Here is a 27,670-nt window from a genome sequence, read left to right as displayed (position 1 = left end):
TTAATCCTTACAACAAGCTTATAAAAGAGAGATCATTCATACAGATGAGGCAGAAAAACCCCAGAGAGTTGAGTAACTTTCCAAGGGACATGACTCAATTCTGATTTAGTAACATTTCATATTGTCACCTATTATTTCAACACATTTGGGGAGAGTTTGAAAACAAATTAACAACCACATACACATCAATATATCCATATATCCATTCAATCTTTCAAAATAGGGTATAAAATGGTGTCACAAACCCAATTAAATACATTAAATCTTTAAAAAGATGCATATTTTGAATTTTTCTTCCCTTCAAAAACTATTTTTTTTTTTTTTAACGTTTATTTATTTTTTTGGGACAGAGAGAGGCAGAGCATGAACGGGGGAGGGGCAGAGAGAGAGGGAGACACAGAATCAGAAACAGGCTCCAGGCTCTGAGCCATCAGCCCAGAGCCCGACGTGGGGCTCGAACTCACGGACCGTGAGATCGTGACCTGGCTGAAGTCGGACGCTTAACCGACTGCGCCACCCAGGCGCCCCTCAAAAACTATTTTTTAAACAATAGGTAAAGCTGTATTACTAGTAGTGTGTTGGCTGACGGAAGTTTTGTTAAAATGTAGCATACGAGGGGTGCCTGGCTGGTCAGTTGGTAGAGCATGCGACTCTTGACTCTTGACCTCTTGACTCTTGATCTCAGAGTTGTGAGTTTGAGCCCCATAGTGAGTTTGAGCGTGGGGATTGCTTAAAAATAAAATCTTAAAAAAATAAAAAAGTAACAACAGAGAAAAGTCAGCATTTGAAAGTTACTGCTAAGCTTTACCATAGGACTTACTGGATGCAAACACCTTTTTATTCCATATTTTAAAATATCACAGAGAAAAGGAGTGAAAGCAATTCAAAATCACAGTCTGATGCAATCTTCTTTGGCCCAAGAGAAAAAAGACGCTGAGTTCACAGACGTCAACAAGGGTGTAGACGTATACCACCATACCAACATGGCTCGTTCTTGTACTTGGACCTGCTCCTTTGAATGTCAATGCTCCAGAAGCTCCCTGCACAGTGTGGTTGTGTTTGCAGCCTGTGTGAGGAGGCACTTTGGAACCAGTCTCCTGGTGAGCAGCACACAGAAACCTGGAGCCAGTGGAGCCCACACCTAACCTGGAGCCCAGAAGGCCGTGAAGACAGTACCATTTCCTCAGTGGTGGACTGCTGCAGTAAGAATGTCTTTCCCCTGTCGTTTGAGCTGCCCTCCCATGGGAATCCCAGCACTCCCATCAGGGATCCCGCCCCTACAGTTCCTGGCTTTCCTCCACCTGTACCTCCAGGGACTCCAATGAGTCCTGTACCAATGAACATTATGGCTGCTGCTGCTCCAAAGGTCTTAGTACCCACTGTGTCTATGGTTGGAAAGCATTTGGGAATAAGAAAGGATTATCCAGGCTTAAAGACTAAAGAAAATGATGAAAACTGTGATCCCACCACTACAGTTTTTTTGGTAACACTTCTGAGTAAGCCTTGGACATGCTTATAAGACAACTCCTTGCTAAATGTGGCTTGGTTTTGAGCTGGAAGAGAGTACAAGGTGAATCTGGAAAACTTCAAGCCTTCAGATTCTGTGAGTATAAGGAGCCTGAATCTATCCCTATGGCATTCAGGTTATGGCATGATCTGCAGATTGGATGGTGGAAGCTACTTGTTAAAGTAGATGCAAAGACAAAGGCACAACTGGATGAGTGGAAAACAAAGAAGAAAGCTTCTGATGGAAATGCCAGGCCAGAAACTCACTAACGATAAGAAGCCTCAGATGAAGAAGCAAAGAGATCAAATGGGCCTTTGGGCGTTTGAACTTTTAATACTGAATACTCCAGTGAACTAAATGCCCCCCTCACAAGAATTTGACTCTCACCCCATGAAGAAGAAAAGAAGCACATTTTCCTCAGACTTCCAGCGGCTCCACTAATCCCTTACCCACTCACCACTAAGGAGGATATAAATGCTATAGAAATGTTAGAAGAAAAGAGACCTGAGATCAGTAAATTCAGACACACACACAAGAAACTGGGAGAAAGGAAAAAAGGAAATGGAGAGACAGAAAATTGACAAAGGACAGAGAGAAGGAGAGAAGGAATGTGAAGGGGAGCAAGAAAGGTGAGAGTGGGCATGAAAAAGGGAGAGAACGTGAATGAGGAGAGGAGAAGGAATGGGCGAACAGGATAGGGACCGTGACTATGATTGGGAGAGGAGCTCACATAGGAATAAGCATTGGAGTTGATCAGGAGAAAAGAGCAGAGATCCTGAAACGGAATGGGGAGAAAGAATGTAGAGAGAGAAAGGAAGTGGGAGTGCAGGGGGAGAAGACAAGAAGCAGGACTGTGAAGAGGGTGAAGATGCAGATGAATGAAGAAAACCTGAAAACTTTGAGAGAAAGAAGCTTCTTACCAAGAGTGCCTTAAGAATTGGGAATGCAGAGACTGGAAGAAAACCCAGGAGTATGAGAAAGAGGCTGAAAGAGAAGAGAGAAGAGAAATGGCAAAAGAAACTGAATGCCTAACGGAATTCTTGGAAGATTATGATGGTAAAGATGACTGAGTATTACAGAGGAGCTTCCTTCAGAAAAGGGTGCATGATAGGGAAAAGGAAATGGAAGCAGATGAACGGGATTGAGGAGAGAAAAGGAAGAACTAGAGGAAATCAGGCAGGGCCTTCTGGCTGAAGGGCGCCAGGATCCAGATGCAGAGCTCCAGAGGACGCAATGAGAGGGTGAGAGGGCGCAGACAAGTACAAGAAAAGCAAGAACCAGAACCAGAGGAAGGAGAAAAGCAAGAACAAGAAGAAAAATGAGAAGAACCCATGAAAGAGGAAGAGCCAGAGCAAAAGCCTGGTCTCAAACTCACTCTGAGGCCATCAGTTCTGCCCCATCTGTTCCCTCTGCCAGTGGCAATGCAACCCCCAAAAGTCTTGGGGATGAGTCTCCCTGTGATATTATTATTGCTCATGAAGACTCCCCAGATCAACAACAACCTGAAGAACATAGGCCAAACAATAGGGCTAAGTCTTTTTTTTTTTTTTTTTTAGTATTAATGTTTACTTATTTTGGGGGGGGGGGGAGGGGCAGAGAGAGAGGGAGACACAGAATCGAAAGCAGGTTCCAGGCTCTGAGTGGCCAGCACAGAGCCCCACGCGGGGCTCAAACTCACAAACCATGAGATAATGAAATGAGCTGAGGTTGGATGCCTACCCAACTGAGCCAGACAGGTACCCATGAGTAGGGCTAAGTCTTAAATGGGGTACTTCCAACAGTCTGGTCAGTCTAATTCTGTGAAGGGAGAGAAACTCCCCATAGATGGTGTCTTAAACAAATTTGAGGATGAAGTCAGTGATGATATACTATGAAAAAGGAAACTTGGATTACCGTGAGGATGACAAAATGCTGCCCAAAGGCATGGTAAACACTGAAGAAAAGCACAAACGTATAAGAGTCTCACTGAGAAGATCCTTACAACCAAACCTGAGCTCTCTGCATATCTCCCAGGTTGGTCTATTGTGGATTCTCTATTGACAGAAGGACAGATTAGACCATTGATTAATAAGAAAATCATAGAAGGGGCACCTGGGTGGTTCACTCAGTTGAGTGTCTGGCTCTTGGTTTCGCCCCAGGTCATGATCCCAGTGTTGTAAGATCGAGTCCCGTGTTGGGCTCCTTGCTGAGCATGGAGCCTGCTTAAGATTCTCTCTCTCCCTCTGCCCCTCTCCCCTGATCACTCTCTCTCTCTTAAAAATAAATAAATAAATAAATGAAAATCATAGAATACATAGGTGAAAAAGGAGCTACATGAGTTGTTTTTGTCTGTTCCAACGTTATGGCTCACAGTTTACCTCTAAGTATTTTTGATGATGTTGCCATGGCACTTGATAAAGAAACAGGAAGTTTTTATATCAAAACGTGGAGATTACTGATATATGAAACAAAAAAATTGGTCCCGTGAAGTGAGACTCTTTTTCACATTAGAAAAAAAATACCACTGCTCTTTTATCATACATGTACACACACACTTAAACTTATGTTCTCTTCTCCAATGTAAATAAATAAATTCTCTTCTCCAATGTAAATAAATAAATTCTCTGATCAACTGGATGGTTTGAAACTCTTGTTATCATTTTATTTTTATTTTTTTTATTATTTTTTTTTATTTTTATTTTTTTTTAAATTTTTTTTTTCCAACGTTTATTTATTTTTAGGACAGAGAGAGACAGAGCATGAACGGGGGAGGGGCAGAGAGAGAGGGAGACACAGAATCGGAAACAGGCTCCAGGCTCTGAGCCATCAGCCCAAGGCCTGACGCGGGGCTCGAACTCCTGGACCGCGAGATCGTGACCTGGCTGAAGTCGGACGCTTAACCGACTGCGCCACCCAGGCGCCCCAGAAACTCTTGTTATCATTTTAAAAGAAATTACCGAAATTATTTCAAATTAATCCTCATATGAATATTTTACTATAAAATAAAACAACTAAATACAGAATAAAGCTATTTATTATTTATAGGCAGGATTTATTATTTACTTATTATTCTAGGCAGGATAAGGATCTGAGAGTATAATACAGCTCAAGGAAAGTAGCTACCTAGCTTGACAAAAAATAGGTAATTGCTAAAGTAGAAAATGAGAAATATTGAAAACAAACAGGCAAAACATCTTGAAAGTTTTATAGACTTTGCATTTTAAAATTATAACTTAGCAGAAACTATACTTTTCTTATGCATTGTTACTAAAATAGTTGCATTTTGGCTTAAATTATTTATCCATCAGTATACAAACATAATATTCTTTCTACATTTTAGATTACAGATTGTACAACTGCCAACAACAATGTGAGCTCATATATATATTTCTGACATTGGGGAATTATGTTATGGAATGCCAAACATGAGCAATGTATCTAGGATATAGAATAGGTATGAAACAATAAAAAAGAAAAAAATTTTCAAATTAATGATTTAGTAAATTTGCACATTTGAATATAAAGAAAACGTCATCATTATGACCAATGGTTTCTCAATCAAATCCCCTTGTTTCTCATATAATTACACACAGATAAAATTTTAGGGAGTAAAAACTTTTTATTCAAAAATAAAGTAAGTAAGGTCTGTATACATTGTCAATACAAAAATGTAAGCATCTGCCACTATGAGTTCCGTTGCAATGCTAGACCTACTAGAGTAAGTTTTACAGGTAAGCAAATGTGTCACGGCTAGGAAAAGGATTTTAATGGCTGATCCTTCTTACTTGAATCAGGTGACTGGAATGGATTCAGCTTAAGACTAAGCAATCACAACTTTGCTTCAATTACTCTCTTTCAGCATACCTTGTGTCATACATTTGAATGATATCTTAGACACATGCAACAAAGAGCTTATGGTAGATTGGAAAGCCCCCAAAATTTCTTGATGGTGCTGGGAACTGATAGTTTTTAGGTAACTGACTTCATGAATGGGCTGCTATTGTAGGGTTTCTCAAGTCTCAGTGATGTAAAGGAGAAGCCTAACAGATCACCTGTTGGTTCAATTATGCTTTATTTCTCTTTCATGCACTCCTGTAGTAAATAATATATTAACCTGATCATACCAAAAAATCAACAGGCTGCCTGAGAAAATATCTTACTTGATGTTCACTTGATGGAATTTTAGGCACTGAAGGCTAGAAAGTACTTGGAAAAAATCTAACAATGATCTATCTGTATTAGGATTTTTCCTTGTGATTTTAGGTGCATCAAAAAAAATTTTTTTTTTATATATAAATGGATTATTTGTTAAAATAGCAAACTAAGTAACTTTTGATATCTAAATCAACAAAAGAAGAAATAAGTTAAAACTAGTAATACATATTTATCATTATTATGCATATCACTGTGAGTTGTTGAGGTAAGGTCAGATACAGGCAGTGTTTTCATTTACAGCATACCAGTACTCCTAAAAATCCTTCAGTGAGCCACTGATCACATGGTTTCTGCCATGTATAAATTATGATTTTTGGCAACAATAGATTTGACCAGAGGAGATGATGTATACACCCCTCAGTGACCTCTCTACACTGGCTGGCTTTATCCCCTTTAAATATTATACGTGAGGAATATTTAGCTAAATGTATTAGCAGTGACTAATACTGCAGTTGCTAATGAATGGCTATATGTTTGTATAAAACGTCATAATTAAACTTCCATTTAACAGGAGATAGGTTAGCAAAGAATTTGGATGAACTGCTATCTTATTTACTAAGTAAAATGCCCATATATCAAAAAGAAATAATTCCAAAATTATTGGACACATTATCTTCTCAAGTCCATTTGGTCTTTGAAAATCTGTGCTGTATAGCCATTAAATGAAATTTCCTGTCTTTTTCCAAAGGGCATGATACTGCTATGTACCTTTACCTAAATATGATGATGATTAGTGGAGATTGCTCTCACGGATACATTTGTTTAAACACAAAAAGTTTGCATTCTTAATGTTTACCACAAACCCAACGAAGCTGATGTTCGGTCTGAAGGTCAGTCAGTTCTTCAATAGTTCTCCAGCTGCACTGGCAGGCATAGGCCCGTGTTCCTTTCTTCTTTACCAACTTTGTTCTTAATTTGTGGAATTCTGGCATGTTGTTCCTATTAATAAAAAATGAAGATTTTAGCATAGTGGCTTTGTCTTATCAGAGATGACATGATATGAGAAGAGAGTAGGAGGGATGGTGGTTCATCTCCTACCTCAAATACTCACCTATACCATATTTTTAAAAGCCTGCAATATGGTCAGTGGAAGGCACATAAGAGGCATAAAGACAATAGGCTTCTGATGGGTTAACTATAGCAATTTCTCATTAATAGAGAAAAAGTGCCTGTTTTTTCTATTTGTTGAACTAATACTGTATCTTTCGTTTATCAGCAAGATATACTATTAGCAACAGAATAAATGTCTATGCTGCATTAATGTTTATTCATTTTTGAGAGAGACAGAGAGACAGAGCATGAGCTGGGGGAGGAGCAGAGAGAGAGGGAGACACAGAACCTGAAGCAGGCTCCAGGCTCTGAGCTGTCAGCAGAGCCTGACATGGGGCTTGAACTCACGAATTGTGAGATCATGACCTGAGCCAAAGTCGCATGATTAACTGACTGAGCAATCCAGGAGCCCCTGTCAGTAATGTTAAAACAATTAAATCAATGGGCAGAACCATTATAAAAAATGATAACTATCTGACTTGATGCTACTATAAAAAAAAAGAAGTTAATTTAAGTTTAATTAACTGAAAATCAATTATGGTTTTCATGATAATCAATGTATCAAATGTATGTAACAGAAAAAAAGGAAAAATTCAAAATGAAGTGATGAAAAAGTACAAAGCAAAATTATGAAACACAGTATAAATATTAAAAAAAGAGACAAAAAGTGCTATTACTTTTGAGGTCACTGCAATGGAAGGCAGGCTACAAAGTGCCCTCTGGTGGTCAGTGGGCACCATACTCAGTACTGTATTGTACTAAACCCAGGCATAATTTAGGTTTGAACCTAACAAAATCTCAGAGATTTTACTGGCCAACTTTGTTTTCAGGAAACTGACACTTTGACTAGGTAAGTGTTACAGCAAACTAGGGGAAGAAATGAATAATCTAAGTTTTATCAGAAAGGAAAAAACTCCACAAAACTGTGTTTAATGAAAACTAAGTGGTTAAATGAAGAAAACAAAGTTCTTTATTCAAGCTGTAATATATTGTGACAAATTTAACATTTGATACTTGACTGAATCCTTAATTGGAGATTTTATGAGCAGGAATCATGAGTAGCCAGGAAACTAATTAATGTATGCAGAATTTTTTTAAGGAAGCACATATCTTAAAAGCTTAGAGGGGTCCCTGTTGGGGGGGCTCAGTCAGTTAAGCATTCAACTTTGGCTCAGGTCATGATCTTATGGTTTGCGAGTTTGAGCCCTATGTTGGGCTCTCTGCTGTCAGCACAGAGCCTGCTTTGGATCCTCTGTCTCCTTCTCTCTCTGCTCCTCCTCCACGTATTCTCTCTCTCTCTCTCTCTCTTTCTCAAAATAAACAAATAAAAAAAAGCTTAGAAATATAATTTTCTGTAAAGAAAATGATTTAGTAGAAAAACAAAAGCATTTTATTTAGCTATTATGGCAGGATGATCAAGTAGAGCTTATACTTCTCTTTGAAAATTCCAGAACTTGTCAAAGCTAGAATACACTATTTCTCTCATCTACAAAATAAGGACAATAAAACAAACCAAGGTACAGACTGACACCACTATAAATGGTTCCCTGTGTTGTCAGGCAATTAATGGCATCCTGCAAACGTTTTAACTTGCCTTCTTTGGTGACCACCTACTTGTGCTTTTCTTCAGCTGTGATTCCCTACCCTCCTCAAATGTTTCATCTTCCCTCCAATCCTTTACTTTCTGTAGATCACATCCTCATTCAGACGGCTAGGCCATCAAATGTGAAAAATCTTCCATTTCCTAGCTTTCCCCCTGAATACATCACTATTTTACCTCCCTCTACTCAGTCACAGAGGGCTCATCCTAGCATTGATACTACATGCATTCTTTTATTCTACACTAGTTTTATAAAAGTTTATGGTTTATACTGGTGACATATGGGGGTTACTGACCACTCATTACATTAACCGGAAATTAGTATAGAGCAGAGGATTGAGAAAAGTCAGAAATGGCAAAACGGATCTGAAATCACAAGCTAAGTTTTCCAACTCTAGAATTAACAAGTGGGCTAACCTGATCTGGGATTTGGGGACTTCACTAGGCTTTATTTGGGTTGGGAAATGTGAAACCTCTCAAACTGTAATTTTTCCATGTACTTGTATATTTGAAGTTTTGTGAAGCGGATTCAAAGTTTTCATAAGATTTTGAAAGCGGTTTTTTTTTTTTTTAATTTTTTTTTTTTTCAACGTTTATTTATTTTTGGGACAGAGGGAGACAGAGCATGAACGGGGAAGGGGCAGAGAGACAGGGAGACACAGAATCGGAAACAGGCTCCAGGCTCTGAGCCATCAGCCCAGAGCCTGACGCGGGGCTCGAACTCACGGACCGCGAGATCGTGACCTGGCTGAAGTCGGACGCTTAACCGACTGCGCCACCCAGGCCCCCCGAAAGCGGTTTGATGTGAGACAGTTTAAAAATAATTCAAGTAGAGAAGATTCCTATGGATTTACATGAGAATGGCTGCCAAAAGAGGTGCAGAAGAAACTCTCACCTTTTTCCTTCTCTTCACTACTGGAGACAGCTGCAATATATTCTGATTACTTGTATCAGAAAATACAATTCTTATTCAGGCCCAGGTTTGGGCGGGGGAGAGGGGGTGCAAAATGCATGCCTTATGCACTTTTATTAGTTTTTAGCTCTTAATTTTTATTTGAAAATGTGAAGTACAATTCAGATACATTTTTATAACTTACATCATCTTAAAAATGTTAGGTATGGTGTAAGTATTCAAGAATTTACACACTGTGGGGCACCTGGGTGGCTCAGTCGGTTAAGGGTTTGACTTGATTTCAGCTCAGGTCATGATTTCACGGTTCATGAGTGTGAGCCCTGTATCGGGCTCTGCACTGACAGTGAGGAGCCTGCTTGGGATTCTCTCTCTCTGCCCTTCTGCCACTCACACCAGTGCACCCTCTCTCTCAAAAGTAAATAAACATTAAAAAAAAAAAGAATGTGCAAACTGCAAAATATGAGTAAGACACTATCCTGAGCACAAGGAGGAAGGCAGACGTATACCAACTTAAGATTTTCAATCTTCTATTCCAGTGAGTGCTATGATAGGTACAAAGTGCTGTGGAGACCCAGGAAAAAACGAAATTACTTCCAAGTTGACAGGAGTGGTGAGGGAATCATGGAAGACACGCAATGAACTGTACCCTGAGGGGCAGTTCAGGTTTAAGTAGATAAATGGTGGGATGGTGGGAAGGTGTCCCAGGACGGGAAGAGCTTGCACTGTCCGAAGAAATGGCAGTACTGAGTACTCTGACGCAGCAAAAATCTTGTGAAGGTGAGAAGTAAACTGGGGAAGGACAAGGTGGATGACAGACAGATGGGGGCTGGCTTGTGAAGGGTCTTGCTCTGTACTAAGGAACCTGGACATGCTTCCATAAGCAGAAGACTTTTGGGCAAGAGAATGGCACCCTCAGAGTTATGCTTTAATTCTCAGCAAGGAAAGGGTGGTCAGAAAGAAGAGAAGGTAGGCAGAAAAATCAGTGAGGAGGCTCTTTCTACACTCCTGCCAGAAGTAACAAATCGTCACATAGCCTGACAGCAGATGGAGAGATGAAATGGTCAAGAGGTGGAGGCTACATGATCTTGCCAAGTCCACCAAGAGACGTTAGAGCAAAATAAGAAATAAAAAGGTATACTGGTACGTTTTTTCACAGAGGGAAGTTCTCTGGAAACATACCTGAAAAACAGATAATCGCATGATTTGTCCCACATAAAGTCGTCGTAGCTTACTACCCAGAAATCACATGCTACACAACGCAGATGGTCACAAGCTCTGTTCAGAGAAAAAGAACAGTACATTAAAGATTACTGGTAAAATTAAATAGGGAATTCTGGTGATTTATTAATAGGATACACCACATATTAGAGATGACTGAGTAAACAACAGAAAAGTAAAGATTAATGTGATTACATCTTATTTTTTAACTAAAGGACTGATTATTTTTCAGGTAAAAATTTTCAGGTTAAATTTCTGCACAAACTTGCAGGTTTGATTTCTGTACAAACCTACATATTTTACTAAGATCTTACATACTGATACAGACACACACATGCATACTGTACAGATATAAGTCAGACAAAAGGGATGTGCAGATCTTTTAGTTCAGTGGTTTTCAAATTGTGTCTGAGGGAGATCTTCACTTAGGATAACTTCTTTAAGTTGCTTCCCTTCCTATTGAAAATTCCAGGGGCGCCCCTATCACAGAATTTGCCACATTATATGGAAATGAATCTATCACCCCATAAGCTACTTAAATGCTGGGACAGTATCTTACTCGCTTCAGTTGCCCCACTATTTGGCATTAATGTATTCATTCAGTCACTTAAAAGATATTTACCCAAAGAATACTATGTGCTGGTAACACTGTCTTCATGGAGCTTAGATTCTAATGAGAGAAGAAATAAACAATACTCATAATAACTAAATAATATAGTATGTTAGAAGGTGAAAAGTGCTTCCAGATTTTGAAATGATAAGTAGAGTAAATAAAATTGGGAGTATCGGGAGGGAGTGGATTGCAATTTTAAGTAGTCTGCACAGGCCTCACTGAGAAGTACATCTGAGCAGGTTCTTTAAAGGGAGTGAGAGGTGGTTAAGAAAACGGGTTAAGAGGAGGTTATATTTAAGAAGCCAGGAAAAAAAGCGTATTTTTATGTTGATGGTAAAGATGCAGAGAAAAGAGAAACACTGATGATACAGGAGAAAGAGGGTAGAATGACTGGAATGACACTTAACAGGTACTAGGTACTTACTGAAAATGTGAGGAATTGAAATGTCACATGTTTCTCAAAACTCATACTACACAGTAAGTTTAGGAGTAAAATGACAATATGTGGAAATACTTATGAACTGCTGCTGCAAACAATTTGATTTGTTTTTTTTTTTTTCAACGTTTTTTTAATTTATTTTTGGGACAGAGAGAGACAGAGCATGAACGGGGGAGGGGCAGAGAGAGAGGGAGACACAGAATCGGAAACAGGCTCCAGGCTCCGAGCCATCAGCCCAGAGCCTGACGCGGGGCTCGAACTCACGGACCGTGAGATCGTGACCTGGCTGAAGTCGGACGCTTAACCGACTGCGCCACCCAGGCGCCCCAACAATTTGATTTGTATAGTGACTGTGATTTACTTTAAAAAAGAAGACATTTCCTCCACTGTTTGAAGTATTTAAAAACTAGAATCAATGTACGGGGTGCCTGTGTGGCTCAGTTGGTTAAGTGCCATACTTCAGCTCAGGGCATGATCTCACGCCTTTGTGGGTTCGAGCCCCGAGTCGGGCTCTGTGCTGACAGCTTGGAGCCTGGAGCCTGCTTTGGATTCTGTGTCTCCCTCTCTCTCTGCCCCTCCCCTGCTCATTCATTTTCTCTCTCTCTCTCTTAAAAATAAATAAACACTAAAAAAAAATTAAACAAACTAGAATCAGTGTAGATACACATTTGATCTAAAAATTAAAAGGAAATAAAAAGAGGCTTTAAGATACCAAAAACAAAGTGAAAAGACCAGTGGTGATAGAGTGGAAGAAAATATTTTCAACACATTGCTGAATACTTAACGCTATAAAAGAGTGCTTACAAGTGACGACAACAACAACAACAAAAAACCCTTAAAAATATATTCAATCTCTCTAATACAGGCATCATAGTATAGACGTGGAGATAGACTGCCTAGCTTCAAATGTGATTCTACTATTTACTAGCTGTAGTCAAAAAACTTCATTGTGACTGTTTCCCATCTATAAAATGGGGGTAATAAGAATACTTCTATACCTCCTAGAATTATTATTGGGACCTAATGAGTTAATACCGGTAAAGTGCTAGTAACAGTGCCTGGCATAGTGTTTGTTAAATAGTTAAAAAATAACATAATCAAAATTTAAAGCAACCACAAATAAATGTTTTAATCTAGCACTTTCAGACATTCCTGGTGGGTATGTAAATTGCTATAACCTTTTGGGAAAAATCTTAGCACTATTTTAAAATCAAAATTACTGCTAGCTGTTGCACTAGCAATCCCATTTTTGGGCACCTATTACATATAAACAAAAACATCAGTATATAAGCATTTATCAGGAATCTGTACTGAACTGCAGCACTGCTGAAGTGGCAAAAACAGGATAGCACCTGGATACTTATTAAAAAGGGAAAAGACTGAACAATATGAAATATATTTATACTATGGAATATTAGGTAGCTGGATGATAAAGAGAATTAGATTTATCTATTGACCTAGAGGGATGTCTAAAGTAAGGTGCACAGTTAACATATATGGCATGATCCTATTTTTGTAAAAACAACTGAAAAAATTTCCTATATAGGTGTTTGCAGGTTTGGAAGAACCTGGAGAAAAGTGTGGAAGGTTATATACTATGTAACTAACACTGGCTGCCTCAGGGGTAGTGGGAATGGAGGGGAGAGAAGATTATTACCTTTCTCTTCATACATTTTTAAATTTCGTTTTTATTTTTTAAAATAAGCATTCAAGACATCTGCAATTAAAAAATAATAAAAAAAAACCCCATCATTATATATATTTTTCACTTCTCTCTAAAATTCAGATATGGTAACTTCAAAATTGCGAATATTTTTTGTGCTGACAATTTCTTTGAAAATAAATGCTTTTATTTTAAAAATGATTACTCATAAAAAAAATAAACACTCAAAATCTATACAAGTTTCATAAACAATTCTGTATTTTCTTTCAAACTGTTAACAATTTATAGGGTTGTATTTGTACATATGGAAATTTAACACAATTACATTCGTACGTATTTGAACTTGGAGTTTGAACGTACAAGTCAGGAAATGCAAAATGATGATTCCCAAAGCTGCCGTAACTTGCTTTCTTATGCGTATGTAGTTTATTACATGATTGCACAGAGTGTTAACTTTAATGCCTTAATACATATGTGCAATTTGGCTAAATTATTGCTGTTGCGGGAACTATAATTTAGAATCTCCTGACATTTTGTATGTGTAAAATCTCAACCATAATATTAAATATAGCTTTTTAATTTAATTTAAAATTTAGTAGTTTATTCAAATCTACTCACACTACCACATTTTCCTACAAACACTGCCCTGTGAGAAAAATAAAACTAACTTGCAGCTAAGAAATCATTCTGCTGCTACGATTCACTCTATTAGATCATAATTGGTAGCAGCCTATGAAATAATCCAGTCTTACAAGTAGTTTAAAAAATAGGAGAGTAAAATTCGACCTGGCTTGAAAATAACACTTTGGTTTTATCTATACTTTACTAATGCCACCATGCTTCCTGCTGCTACTCGTTCTCCTTTCCACCAACTGGGTAAAAGACTCAAATCTTTACTCTAAATTCATTCAGCATTACTCCCAAACCAGAGCTTCAGCTAGAAATCAGACAAATAAAACACATGGAAAATTAGACTCAATTTCCTTTATGCCCTTGGCATGTAAATAAGTGCTTATTTTTAGGGCTTAAATACATTTCTCTCTCATAACTATGTACATATTAGAGCACCTCTAAAAAAAAAAAAAAAAGGCATGATTCTAATGAAAGATAAATTGTCAGGATTCTTCCTCCAAAATGTGGAGGGAACGCAAATACCAAGTTGTCACCATCAGCTTTGTCCTTTTGTCCAGCTAGTAAGTATAATATTTACAATTTTAAAGATGTTCATGATGGGAATACCCAAAATACAGTCCAATATAGTCTTCTGCTTAGACTCTGGTTCTCAGTTAAATCCTGTCAGATATGCACAGTGGACTAGGAAGCCTTGATGTTTGGCAGTTGGAAAATGACAGTAGCAGCAATAGAAAAAACATCTAAGATTCATCCCTTTTGCATATATTACATGGTCTGCTGCAAACTGGTATACTAGAAAGCATCATAGGCCAAGAACACGTTACATATTTGAGTCCTCGATTTGTAATAATTTTTGTGACCTTGGCAAGGCACATTACTTGGGGTGTCATTCTTGACAATGTTCTCTCTTAATTCCCATAGCCATTTAAACACTGAGTTCTGTCAGTTCTAGATTCTAAATAGCATAGACATGACACCTTTTCCCTACAGCTACTGTCACTACTCAGGTTACAGCTATCATCACTGTCTCTTTCCTGGAGCACCATAACTACTACCTGCTGACTGGTCTCCCTGTGTCCTCACCAGTCTTGTCCCTCCAACTTCTTATCTATGTTCCATTCAGCAGCCAAAATGACTTCATCAATACAAATATGATTGTCACTCCATCTGCTAAAAACAAAATCCAGTCCCCCCTTCCCCAAACAAACAAAACAACTAATGGCTTCCACTGCAAATATCAATACATTTTCTAAAATCCTCCAGAGGGCTACAGGACCCCAAACAAAATGTCCCTCAACTACCTTGCCAGCCCCATCAAGAGCCATTCTCTCCCCCACTCACTATGCTCCAGCTCACCTGGCTGTCCTGTGCTACTCCAAAACTCCTTCCCAGCTCAGGGATCATCTAACACCATGTGCCCTCTGGCTCTAATGGTCCTCTCTTTGCTAATTCATTTTTCATGCTGTAGTCTGGTTAAATGTTATTTGCTTAGGGAAGCATTCTCTAACCCTTCCTATTAACTGGGTGCTAATTATCTACGCTTATAGTACCCTGCACTTTCCCTTCAAATTATGTATTATATGGAAATTAAATACTTATTTGTGGAATTACCTATTTAAAGTCTCTCTCCTTATCTAGACTGATAACTCACTGAGGGCAGAGAAGTGTGCATTTATTTATCACTGACAACCTAGGACCTCGTAAACAGGTGGCTAATATGTGTTCAATGAATTTGACACCAGTGTCTCAATTTCCTTATTTATAAAATGGGGTTAAAAAATCTTGCTCTATTTGCATCCTGGTTTTTTTCCTGTGGAGTTGAACCAATAAGCATATTTAAAACAGTGCTCTGGACAGCATAAAGTACTTCACACATAAAATGTTTTACATGCATATGAACAGGTCTATCCTTACCCTCCTGTGGGTATAGATCTGTGTTATGAAGAGGATGGTCTATGAGGGTATCTTTGTAATGGTAAGGAAGAAAAGATCCACGAATATAAACATTTATCTATGCATATATATGCTAACAGTATGTGTTTTTTCCTTTTGTAGCTGTGCAGAAAGTAGGAAGGGGTTTGATGGATATTGGCATGCTCATGGGTCAATATTATCTAATAGGATCCCCCAGGTATAAAAATAGGCTGTTCTTTTGTCTACTTAAATTCCATCTGGAGCAAGACTCTTCTGTGCTAGAACCAAAGTACATGTAAAAAACACCATATAAAAGAAAATCTTCATGAAATATTTACTTTTTGGAAGTGAACCAGAATGTATTATCTTAGAGACCATTTGTAAAATCAGAAGACACCTGTAAGTAAACACTGATACATATTTCCTGAGATAAAATGGAAAAGTAGTAGGAGAATATAGGACTAGCAGCACTGCCATTTGAGAAAGACCCACAAATAATTGCAAACTATTACTCAAAGTATCTTAGCTATGTTTTGCACCATCGGCATACTCTAAGGTACCATTGCATTTAATCCTCATGATATCTCCATGGAGTATGTTCAGTTTTTACAGGTGAGGAAAATGAAGTTTTAGAAGATAGATCCCTTCTCTCAAGGCTTCCCATCTCGCAAGTGGCACAGTGAAGGATCTGAACTCAGGCATTCTGCCATCAGGGCCCTTTCTCTTCATGCTCTGCAGGGGTCATCATTTGCTTCTTTACCAGTTCCTCTCCTGGATAGGGTTGTATGTATGTATGTATGTATGTATGTATGTATGTATGTATGTATGTATTTATTATTTTTGGCATCTAGTATTTAGCATAAGGGCTGGGACATGATGGGCATTTTAAGAATATCATATAAAGAAAAGAAAAAAGAAGCTCAAATAGAATGAGAAAAAAATTTGTAGATAAGCAAAGACAGCAAGGACATACATTAGAAAGGATAGTCATTCTAGAAAAAGGAATAAATGTGAAAAACATTCAGAGGCAGAAAAATGTAAGTGGAAAGTAGAGGATAACAAATGTTCTGGTGCAAGTGAAGTATCCTAACCCGGCTTTCACTGGAGGTGAAGCCAGGAAGAACACGATCTGGCAAAGCAAATAATGACTCTAGCGTTAATGTGAGATGAATGGTAGCTTTCATTTTCCCTCTGAACAGGGGAGATGTGCTCAAAAGAATATGTTAGGGATATTATCCTTCATGTTATATATGGGCGAAGCTAGAGAAGAAGGAGTGGGTGGTAGCGGGGAAACTACTGCAGTTCCTAGGTGATCTGAGAGAAGCTGGGGTTGGAGGGGGTGTGGTCTGGAAACACGGAGACAAGTCCCAGTGGCTCCACATGGGTAAGTAAGGACTGCCAGCAAGCAGACTGTACTCTTCTGTGAGGGCCAGCTTGTGTTTCTAATTCTTTGAATAGATGGCCCTCAACGCACAATGATTCAAGTGCTATTAATTGTTATTTACAGCCCTTACAGCAGACAGCACCCTGGGGGACTTCTAGTAGCCCATCTGAGCCATTCTGCTGCCTGTTGTTTCCAATACAGGGTTCCCCACACTCCCAACCTCCCTTCAGTCCCATGGCCTTTCTTTCTAGGCTTCCTAGGATCTAGGCCAGCACCACTACAAACCCTCCTACAATGAGTTTTAGATCCCACTTCTATTATTCAATATAACCATTATTCCTCCTAAAATGTGGTCAACATGCAATTATATATCTCATTCTTTTCTTTCTTAAAAAATTAACAGAAAGTAGAAAAGTGTTTTAGAAATGACTAGACAAAATATAATAATCTAGACAAACAGGCCTCTGCAAAAACAGAATCAACAGTCTCAGGACAACAGAAAGATATGCTTAAACCAATTTGTTTCCCTACATTATGACAATGATAATGGACTATTCTAGCAGTAATGGGGTGGGTGGTATCAGGACCATAAGACTGTCCTGAAAGAAGTAATGAATGAGACAGTGGGTGTAAGGGGTGGGGAAGAGACAAAGAAAGGAGGGTTTCTGCTTTTTAAGCATGTAAAATCAAGTGACTATGTTTGAGAACTTTCTGGGTACTGAAGACCCAGCTTTCTTATGCTGTTTGGCCAAGACAGTGGGTAACACATCATGTAGCTGCACGGCCACATTTGCCTGTCTCATCCACTGGCTTCTACTGCCCAGAAGGCAAAAATGGCAAGGCAGAAGCTCTCTCTTGGTGTCCTGTGGAAAGCAGACTTGGATGGGAATGAACCAGGCACTTCACGTGGGGCTTAGAAATGGGCATCAACACAATGAACAGCACACACCCAACATCACAGCTTTCAACAGCTATCGCCCAGAATAACAAACATTTCAGTACAGTGTTCTTAACCTGGCTAATAAAATACACCTCTCATTACAAAACAGATGGATGCCAAGATGATAAGAGCTACATTTTAAGGACAGGGTATCAACTGGGAAAAACCTAGTTAAGAAAGATAATCTATTTCTGACCTCCTACCTCTGTGAAGTATTTGTTCCAATTCCACATGGAGCAGTGCTTCCACCAAGGTACACTGGGCTGCAGCTAGACGTGTTCAATAGATGGGAGAAAAAATTACAATAAAAAAACATGAGAAGTGAGTTTGGCCTCATTGACTCTATATACTTGTAATCAAACAGTATATTTTCCTGATCAGGCTAACTTTCAAAGAAGAGGTATTTATTCCAGGATCATTGTGTTATTGGATATAACCTGTACATTCCGGAACACTCAAAGAGTTAAAATGAGTCACAGAAAAATGTGTTTGCCAAATAATATAAGGGACAAAGTAAACACTGAAGAATATAACAGAACATTAATTTTGAGGAACTGTTCACACTTATTTTTTTTTCATGTGGCAGAAAATTATTTACAATGCAATAATCTTCCATTCAAGTTCTTTTACACTGTGGGGTCACAGACCGTAAGAACACCGAAGATATTGCTATTGGTCTTTCTCTTGAAAACCAACCAGTGCTTTGTTGTTCAATGTCACTGTTGTTTAAATGGTTACAAAATCTACTAGACTATGCTCATAGTGTTTGCTCACTAGTGTGTATAATTCACTAAAGCAATCTCAACTTACCTTTTACCAAGGCCTTGAATGGGAGCTCTGACAGATGTGTTACCTGAAGATTTAGATTTTAATTTCTGTTAAAAAAACAAAACAATAAAGGCCAAGGGTAACTTGAAGAATTCTAACATAAAATCTAATATTCTTTATTTTATAACAAGAATATTTTTTAAATGACTTAAATACAAATTTTGTATAATTTTAAAGTTACTGAAATAAAAACAATGATCAAAACCTTTTAAAGGCAAAAGGGAAGTAGACCTCCCTAAGGAATTTGTAAATTACTCAGCTTTTAGTCTAGGAAACTGATATACTGCCATTATTAGCATGCTAAGATTTAGAGTCACTTTATAACTCTTCAGTTAATACTAAGTTCAATGATTTAATATGAAGGACCTGCTATTTAAAACTTCATCCTGGAAAAATTCAATTGAGGAGGAAAAAAAACCTCAGACTCATTTTTAAAGGCTGTAAATGGTACTCACCTGCACTGAAAATAAACTAACCAAACTCCTGGGTAACTTCAGAAATATTAATTTTGATCAAATGGAATGGTACCAACCAATAGACATTCAAGGAAATTGTAGAACTACCTAGTTACAACCATACAGTAGTTCCTATATGGTTACATAACATCATCATTATTAGCAAGCATTTATTAAGTGTTAACTGGTATATGGTACCAAACAACATAAACCAACCACATACCAGGACCACCGCCAAGGAAAGGAAGTAAGATGGAGAAAATGCAATTTAAACTATGCAGAGACATGCCTTTATTTTACCTAGTAGGTGAGGAAATTTAACGGAGGCAGAAGTATTTTGTTTCACTATTTCTTTTTTATTTGATGTTAAACAGAACTGGAAAAATTTTTGATGCATGCCTAAAGATAAAAACGTGGACGAGTCTTTTTTTTTTTTTATTGGGGGAACATGTTTCATGTACCATCCAGGCTTGCACGCACAGTATTTGTTGTTCTTGGGCTTTCTTGTGTGGGTCTGAGAACAGTTCAGAAATTCAACAGGAATTAGCAATGGGGGAGGAAGCAGTGCTCTCTTCTCTGGAAGATGAGCTGCTAAGATAAGAATAAGGTGGCACAGATACCTCTTCAAAGACACCTCTCTTCCTCACCCAATCCATGTTTTACATAGATCTGCTCTCCTCCAGAAGTTTATTTAGATTGTTTTTTCCCCTCACGATCTGGAGAACTGAATACAATAACTAAAAAAAGGGAGTTATCAGAAAAAATGCAAAGAAGTTCACCTACCCACAATTGTAGAAATTATTATTTCAATTTAGTGTATTTTAAAGCCAAAGCAGAGAAGTATTTCCATCTCCTTCTGAACTGTCTTGAACTAAAGAGATAGTACCTCACATACAGATACATGCCCTATGGTACTTAGTAACAAATTGTTCAGATCCTTGAGTAACAAGAACATCATGCAGTTTTATCCTACTATTGATTAAATTAGCATTGCTATTTGGCATTTATGATGCATTCTTGTTTGCAGAGTACTCATCATTCTTACTATGTTGATATGTTAATCAACTGGGTCATCAGCCTATTAATTTACCATCTGCTTATGAACAGAAAATGTTAAATTTAGAGAAATAAAGATCTTAAGCTCTATACTAGTCATTTGATTTTTAGTCTGGCTACCAAAAATAAAAGTGGCTCTTATCTCTATCCTTACCACCACCACTGCCTAGTAATTTTCCCCCTTAAAAAAAAGCCTCTTTGAAAGGCGCTTGGGTGGCTCAGTTGGTTGAGCGTCTGACTTTGACTTTGGCCTGGGTCATGATCTCACGGTTTGTGAGTTGGAGCTCTGCACTGACAGCTCAGCGCCTGGAGCTGCTTCAGATTCTGTCTCCCTTTCTCTTCCTTCCTCAGCTTGTGCTCTCTCAAAAATAAATAAACATTAAAAAAGCCCTCTATGATAATATATTTTTCTTTCTTTTTTTTATGTTTATTTTTTGAGAGCAAGCAAGCGAGCATGAGCACACAAGCAAGGGAATGGCAGAGAGAGGGACAGAAGATCTGAAGTGGACTCTGTGACTGATAGCAGACAGCCTGATGTGGGGCTCCAACTTATGAACCATGAGATCATGACCTGAGCTGAAATCAGGAGTCAGATGCTTAACTGAGCCACCCAAGCGCCCCTGGTATTATATTCATCTCTTAAATTTTTTTTCCCTTCGTGGTCCCTGTAATTTAGACTTCCATCTGGCCTCCTTCTCTTAAATTTCACAAATGTATTTTCACCAAACCAGTAAAAATTAATGTATACAGACTCTCATCCACTGCTGGCCACAATAGAAATGGTATAGTCACTTTAGAAAACGTTTTGGCAATGGGTAGAAAAGTTGAAGATAAGCACACCTTATGACCTAGCAATTGCTCCTCTAGGTTTGTACACCCTAGAGAAACTCTCGTACGTGGATAAAAGAAGCCATGCAAAGAATATTTGAAGAAGCAATGTTCCTAAATGCAACAACTGGTCACAATCTAAAGGTCTATTACCAGGGAAGTGGGTAAACAAACTGTGGCAGAATTACATAATGGACTATTGTACATCAGTTAAAATGGCTTAGGATTATATAAGTATGTAATTAAAATATAAAAGTATAGATGGAAAGGATAGGTTACCTGTGGGAAGAAAGGCAGTAGAGTAGGATTTGGAGTTCTTAAACTATAATTTTTATTTCTTTAAAAACAAATCCAGAGAAGCAAATATGACAAAACATTAAGATATGTTCACTATGGGTGGTAAATATATAGCTGGCTGTTATTTTATAAGCTTTTTATAAAGTTGATAGATACAAAAGCACTTAAACATTAAAATACAAACAATGTACTCATTGGTTCATGGGATAACAGCAATGTCATTGCATCTGAAACATTAAGCATATTTCTATAATTAAAGCTGTTTTCAATCTTTTATTTATTTTTATTTTGTTTTTAGAGAGACAGAGCACGGGTAGGGGAGAGGGGCAGGGAGACAGGGGTAGAGGGAGAGAGACAGACAATCTTAAGCGGGCTCCACATGGGGCTCAATCCCACAACCTCGGATCATGACCTGAGCAGAAATCAAGGATCTGATGCCCAGGTACCCGTTTTCAGTCTTTTAGAAAAGCGTTCTTAAGAGTATACAAATAAATGTAAGAAACCTATTTCATCTGTGAGCTGACTTCTGCTCTAACAGCTTTTCTAGTTTCATTCTTGCTGAGAAATGAACAGCAAAACACATACTGAGAGTTTTTAATATTTTATTTTTTCTATAACTCTGAGTAGAATAATTCCTTTAAAATAATCGTATTTCTCAGAATTCAAAGGACTACAGATACTTGTGCATTCTATACATTTACAGACTGTTCTAAACATGTCTTGAAATAATGAAAGAATTACTGCACATTTATAATACTTGACTTACAAAAGGTTTTTTGTCAAAGTTGGGCTCTTCAAATATTTCACTAATAAGACTGTCAAGATCATCTTCTTTTGCAAATGTTTCTGTTGATCTGAAAACAAAACAGCTGAAGCTTAAGTGCAGATAAAGTCAGTCAGTATCAGAAGAATTTTGTCTAATTGGTTTATTATTAGAGTTGGTAACAGGAGGATAAATGTGATGTTAATTATTTTCCTTCTATAGACATAGTTGAAGACTGTTGACACAAAGATGCAGTTTATCAGGTACAAATTCATATATGTACTTTACTATTTCACACTTAAAACATTTAAAGCTATATTCAAGAGAAAGCTGGGCATTACCTTTCTAAATTCCATCAACCACTTATTTAAAGAACACAAGATACGTACAATTATAAGTAGAACCTGAGAATTATAAACAAAGATAATTTTAATTAGTCTTTCTAATTGTTTCCCTAAGAGTTCCATTGTAAGTCAATAACCGTATCTCTTAACTACAGGAGCTGAATGTTATATAATCAAATGATCTATCTATCTATCTATCTATCTATCTATCTATCTATCTATCTATCTAACAAGAGCATTCACTTGACAGAATATCTCAACTACCTTTCTACTTTGTGCAGGGAAAGCCATCACAGGACTATTGATATGAACTGTTACTGCACAAAACTCTTTAATAGCTAACTAACATTTACTGAATACTTACTATATAGATGAAGAAGCAGGGACTGAGAGATTCAGAAACTCACCCAAGATCATACAACTAGTGGGAAGAGAGGTTTGGAATTCAATCTAGGGCAGTCCGCACACCTAATGCTAAACAAGAGGAACTCTTTTTAGAGTTTGTTATAGATGCTTTATATCAACTTCATAACTTAATTAGACCATTAAAGTATATATTTTAGAAGATAAGTTTAGTCAGACTGATTTCAGAACTGTATCTACTCTGAAAATTCTTTTATTTATTTATTTATTTATTTATTTATTTTAGAGAGAGAATCTTCAGCAGGTTTCACACTCAGCACAGAGCCTGATGTGGGGCTCAATCACATGACCTGTGATTGAGCTGAAATCAGGAGTTGGATGCTCAACCAACTGAGCTACCCAAGTGCTCCTGAAAATTCTTAACTTCAGGATTATAATCCTTCTTTGTTATTGCCTGGAGTAATTAACCCAATGTAAGAAAATCCAGACACTGAATGTCTGATTCCATCTATCTCCAGGCTTTGCCTCTTCAGTTGTTCCCTCTATAACTTTTACCCTTAAATTCTTCCACTCTATACTGGCTCGTTCCCTTGACTTACAAGTATATACAGGACTCCAAAAATTCTCTTGAGCTGCCACCCTCTCACTCGCTCCTGAAGTCTATATCCATTATTTCTACTCTCTCACAAATATATGGGATGGTGATCTGGGTGAGGGTTTCTCAAACATAGAACTTCTCACATTTGGGACCACATCATTCTTTGGTGTGTGTGTGTGTGTGTGTGGTGGTGGTGGTGGTGGTAGAAGCAGGGCTGTTGTGCACTGCAGGATGTTTTACAGCATCCCTAACTTCTACTCAATAGATGCCAGTAGCATACCCCTCCCCAGTTGTGACAAATATGCCAAGACATTGCCAAATGCCCTTGAGTGGTAAAATCATCACTGGTTGAGAGCTACTGACCTAGTTTAAACTTTTTAACCTCTCTGAACCTCAGATATTTTACCTGTAAAAATGAGATCTAGATAACTATTTAAGACTTTTTCCAGGTTTAATATACTATCTCTGGCCTCTACATCCCTCAACTGTAGTGAAACTTTTCTCTCAAATGTCAACACTGCCTACATCACTAAATTTAATGGCTGCTTTCAGTTCCACCCCCCTTTAATCTTTCGAAAATGCCCAAGGCTGTGAGGCACCAATTCCTTCAATTTCTTTTATGACAGCAGGTTGCTAAGTTGTTCTCCTGAAATTCTCTCCTCCTTTAGTTTTTAGGATATTCACAATTTCAAGAATCAGATGCACTCAAACTTTATGAACCCAATAGAACTATTAGGGATCCACACTTACATAAGATTCTGGTCTGTTATACCATTTCATGATGCATACAATTGCCTATGCTTTATTATAGAAATGAAAAAAAGAAGAAAAGAATGCCATTATTTCAGTGAGAACTCATACAAATTTTAATGGACCCTATAATACTTTTTTTTGGTCTTTTGATGCTATAATAATCTTTTTTTTAGTTCATTTACTTATTTTTTTAGTAATCTCTACATCCAACATGGGGCTCGAATTCATGACCCCAAGATCAAGAGTTGCATGCTTTTCCAACTGAGCCACGAGGCATTCCTATAATACAATAATCTTAATCAAAGGTTAATAAACACTTATTGGTCCCCCCCCAACTTGGCTTCTTATATTCTAATCTTGATTAAAGATACAGTTTTTGTCAAAAGTAAAAGGCATACTCTAAAATATATATACATATATATTTATATATATAGTGTATATATATATATATAAAGTATATATATATATATATATATATATACACTATATATATACACACACACACACACACACACACACAGATATAAACAGTTGAGACCCAAATTAAATGTAAACGGTATATATAAAAGCTTAAATCTAGATCTACAATATCCTGGTAGACCTGGAAATATGACCTTGGGCAAGTAACTTTTACTTAGTTTGGTCAGTGAAATGGGGATAATAATATTATTTACCTCACAGGGTTGTGGATATTAAATGATATGACACATACAAAGCACTTAGCATATAGAAATGACTCAATAAATGTTGGCTATTATTATAGCTATCATCTAGGAGGTTATGATATTATCTGTAAATATTCCCATCTGTATCATCCTGAACCACTTTAGTCCTATTGCAGTTCAACCGAGTTTTTTTTTTTAAACTAACCAGTCCTTCTCTTTATCATTTTGAATACTTCAACAAATTGTATAGGTTTTGACCTCTTACATAAGCAGTTGTTCCTGGTATCCAGATGTAGCATGGTCATTTATTATTTGTGGAGCTATCATTTTAAGAGACAATTTCAGTATTTTAACTCTTATAAGGGGAAGAGATACTGGCTACATTGCTATACAATTGACAGGTAGTCTGTTAACAAATTCATAAAAAAATAGGTTCCTAATTTTTTTTAAACATTTAAAAAAAAATTGTATTTATTTTTGAGAGAGTGAGAGACAGAGTGAGAGCAGGAGAGGAACAGAGAGAGAGGGAGACACAGAATCTGAAGCAGGCTCCAGGCTCTGAGCGGTCAGCACAGAGCCTGACATGGGGCTCAAACTCACGGACTGTGAGATCATGACCTGAGCTGAAGTCGGACGCTCAACGACTGAGCCACCCAGGTGCCCCGGTTCCTAATTTTTAGTATCAGTTTTGGCTCATGATAAAATTTTAATGTTTGACCTCATATACCAGGTAGGGACTGTATTTGGTTTTAGGTTTAGGGCCTTTGCTGCTGTTTTTTGCATAATTTACCTTTACAAGTACATGGCCAAATGAAAAGTTTTAACACACAAATAACAGCAGTACTTGTTTGCTACAGCTTTTATAAAAGTATTACTTAAAAATCTGATGTAGTAAGATGGGATGGGATGCTAGAAACATTATGGATGGATTTTAGTAGTTCAAGAACAGGCCATGGAGAGGCATAAAGGACCCGTTTTTAAAGAGGATCCACCTCAGCAGCCCTTTCTATTTTGAGCAGCATGCTCCAAGACATCCTATCCATCCGCATGCTAGCTCTCCTAAGATGAAGGCTTTGGAAAGCTCTTTGATAAATTCTCTCCATCCCAAGGAATGAATAAAAAGAACCAAAGAAATTGTAAAATAACATTGCTGTGGAATGTGGACGGTGGGATGTACTGGGAATGAATACATAAGACCTCCAGCATACAAGGCAAAAATATATAAATTAATGAGTGATATTTGCATAACTGTTCAGTCAAATAAGTATTAGCTCCTTCAAAGTAGTCATTTTAGTTGGCTCTACATTTGTTTTTTTAGAATACTGCCCAGTACTTAACTAATTTTTAGAATTTGTTTCTGAACTTTAGAATCTTTTCAATGTTTTTTATCTTCTGAGGGTCAATTTTTATAAACAAATGTCACTAGAGGTTAGGTCGGGTAATTTGGGTACCGATGTTGGGTAAATACTTCTGGGAAATCATGCACCTGTACACCAAGGCCAAACAAAACCAAACTACAGACTCAGTCATAAATTGACAAGAATGACTTTCTTGAGTTTTTCCAAAGCTGCCTCTGTGTAATTACACAAACATTTCCAACATAGTCACTACAGAGATTCCCAGGTCATCACTTTGAAGGGCAATATTCATTCTGACACAAAAATTTTGACTTTTTTGGGATTGAGGAAAAAGAAGTCTTATTATCTCATGATTATACAGAATCAAAAAGATGGACAAATTTGAAAGGTAGTTTTTAGGATCAAAACCCAGAATACTTAAGAAATCTCCTGAAATTTCAATTTGGATGCCTGAGATTCCCTGAGACCCTTACCTGGGGGCCACAGGGAGAAGATAGGTGGCTGTACTAACATTGTATTCACAATAATTAACTATTTATCCAAAATTTAATATTACTCCCTTCTCTGAGTTTAAAAAAAAATTAGCTAATGATGACACAGTATAGAACGGAATCGTTTTCTCGAACAACCGGCCCAAGGATTATTCTGCCTGGGGAATTGGGTCAGAGGCGATAGGCTGAGGTTCTTTGTGCGAACGAATCTTACAGTGGGATGAGGACTCACGCTAAGGCAAAGACCCTGGTCAGAGCGGCCCTCTAGGGCGGGTCTCAGGAGAGGACCCCAAAGCTGCACCTCGCACTCCCCCGCCCCATTTGAGCCCCCGGGACCTGTCTAGGTGAAAGAGACTGGCTGAGGGCTCTCACGGGCGGATCGCTGGTCCTTGCTAAGAAATGCCCAAATCCTCCCGGACAGGGAGTTGACGTGTATGCTGCACTAGGAGTGGGAGCTCAGGATCTCGGCCCGACTAGGGAGAGGAGCTGGAGATCGTGGGCAGCGGGCGGCTTTAGGGCGTGTAGCAGGCTTTACCCAGGACAGCTCACCCCTCCCGCCTGTTAACCTGAGATTCTCTTTCGCTTCGGCTTGGTTCCGGTCGTTGCTGAGGATGCCGCCGACGCAGCCTCTGGGCCGCTCGACCATGCCCAGTCTGAGTGGGTCTGGTCTGCAAAACTTGGATTCGACCTCATCCAAGAGCTCGTCCAGGTCCTTCGCCATCTTGAATCGTTACGTCTTTCTCCCGTTCCCGTCGCGACACCGCCGGGTGGTTTCCAGGGGCAACGCGAGGATATTACAGATC

The 27,670-nt window shown here is 38.1% G+C and overlaps 1 protein-coding gene and 1 pseudogene across 2 annotated transcripts; one reads left to right on the top strand and one right to left on the bottom strand.

Moving 5' to 3' along the window:
• Positions 1–581: 581 nt before the first annotated feature.
• Positions 582–3,035, top strand: LOC112859306 (RNA-binding protein 25 pseudogene; annotated as a pseudogene).
• A 1,467-nt stretch (positions 3,036–4,502) lies between these two features.
• Positions 4,503–27,670, bottom strand: CFAP418 (cilia and flagella associated protein 418). Of its 2 annotated transcripts, XM_025922995.2 has the most exons (6): positions 27,434–27,632; positions 22,299–22,386; positions 18,879–18,943; positions 18,272–18,337; positions 10,444–10,539; positions 4,503–6,640 (listed from the first exon to the last, which is right to left on the bottom strand). In XM_025922995.2, the coding sequence occupies exons 1-6, from the start codon at positions 27,586–27,588 to the stop codon at positions 6,487–6,489; spliced, it is 624 nt and encodes a 207-aa protein (XP_025778780.1). In that variant the 5' UTR covers positions 27,589–27,632; the 3' UTR covers positions 4,503–6,486. The 2 variants fall into 2 exon arrangements, with proteins under 2 accessions (XP_025778780.1, XP_025778781.1); XM_025922996.2 differs by lacking the exon at positions 10,444–10,539 and having other exon boundaries at positions 27,434–27,670.

Source organism: Puma concolor, chromosome F2, assembly GCF_028749965.1.
Source record: "Puma concolor isolate L17-30 chromosome F2, mPumCon1.1.hap2, whole genome shotgun sequence".
NCBI lineage: Eukaryota > Metazoa > Chordata > Mammalia > Carnivora > Felidae > Puma > Puma concolor.
The sequence above is the reverse complement of the archived record's forward strand: the minus strand, read 5'-3'. Positions and strand labels throughout refer to the sequence as shown.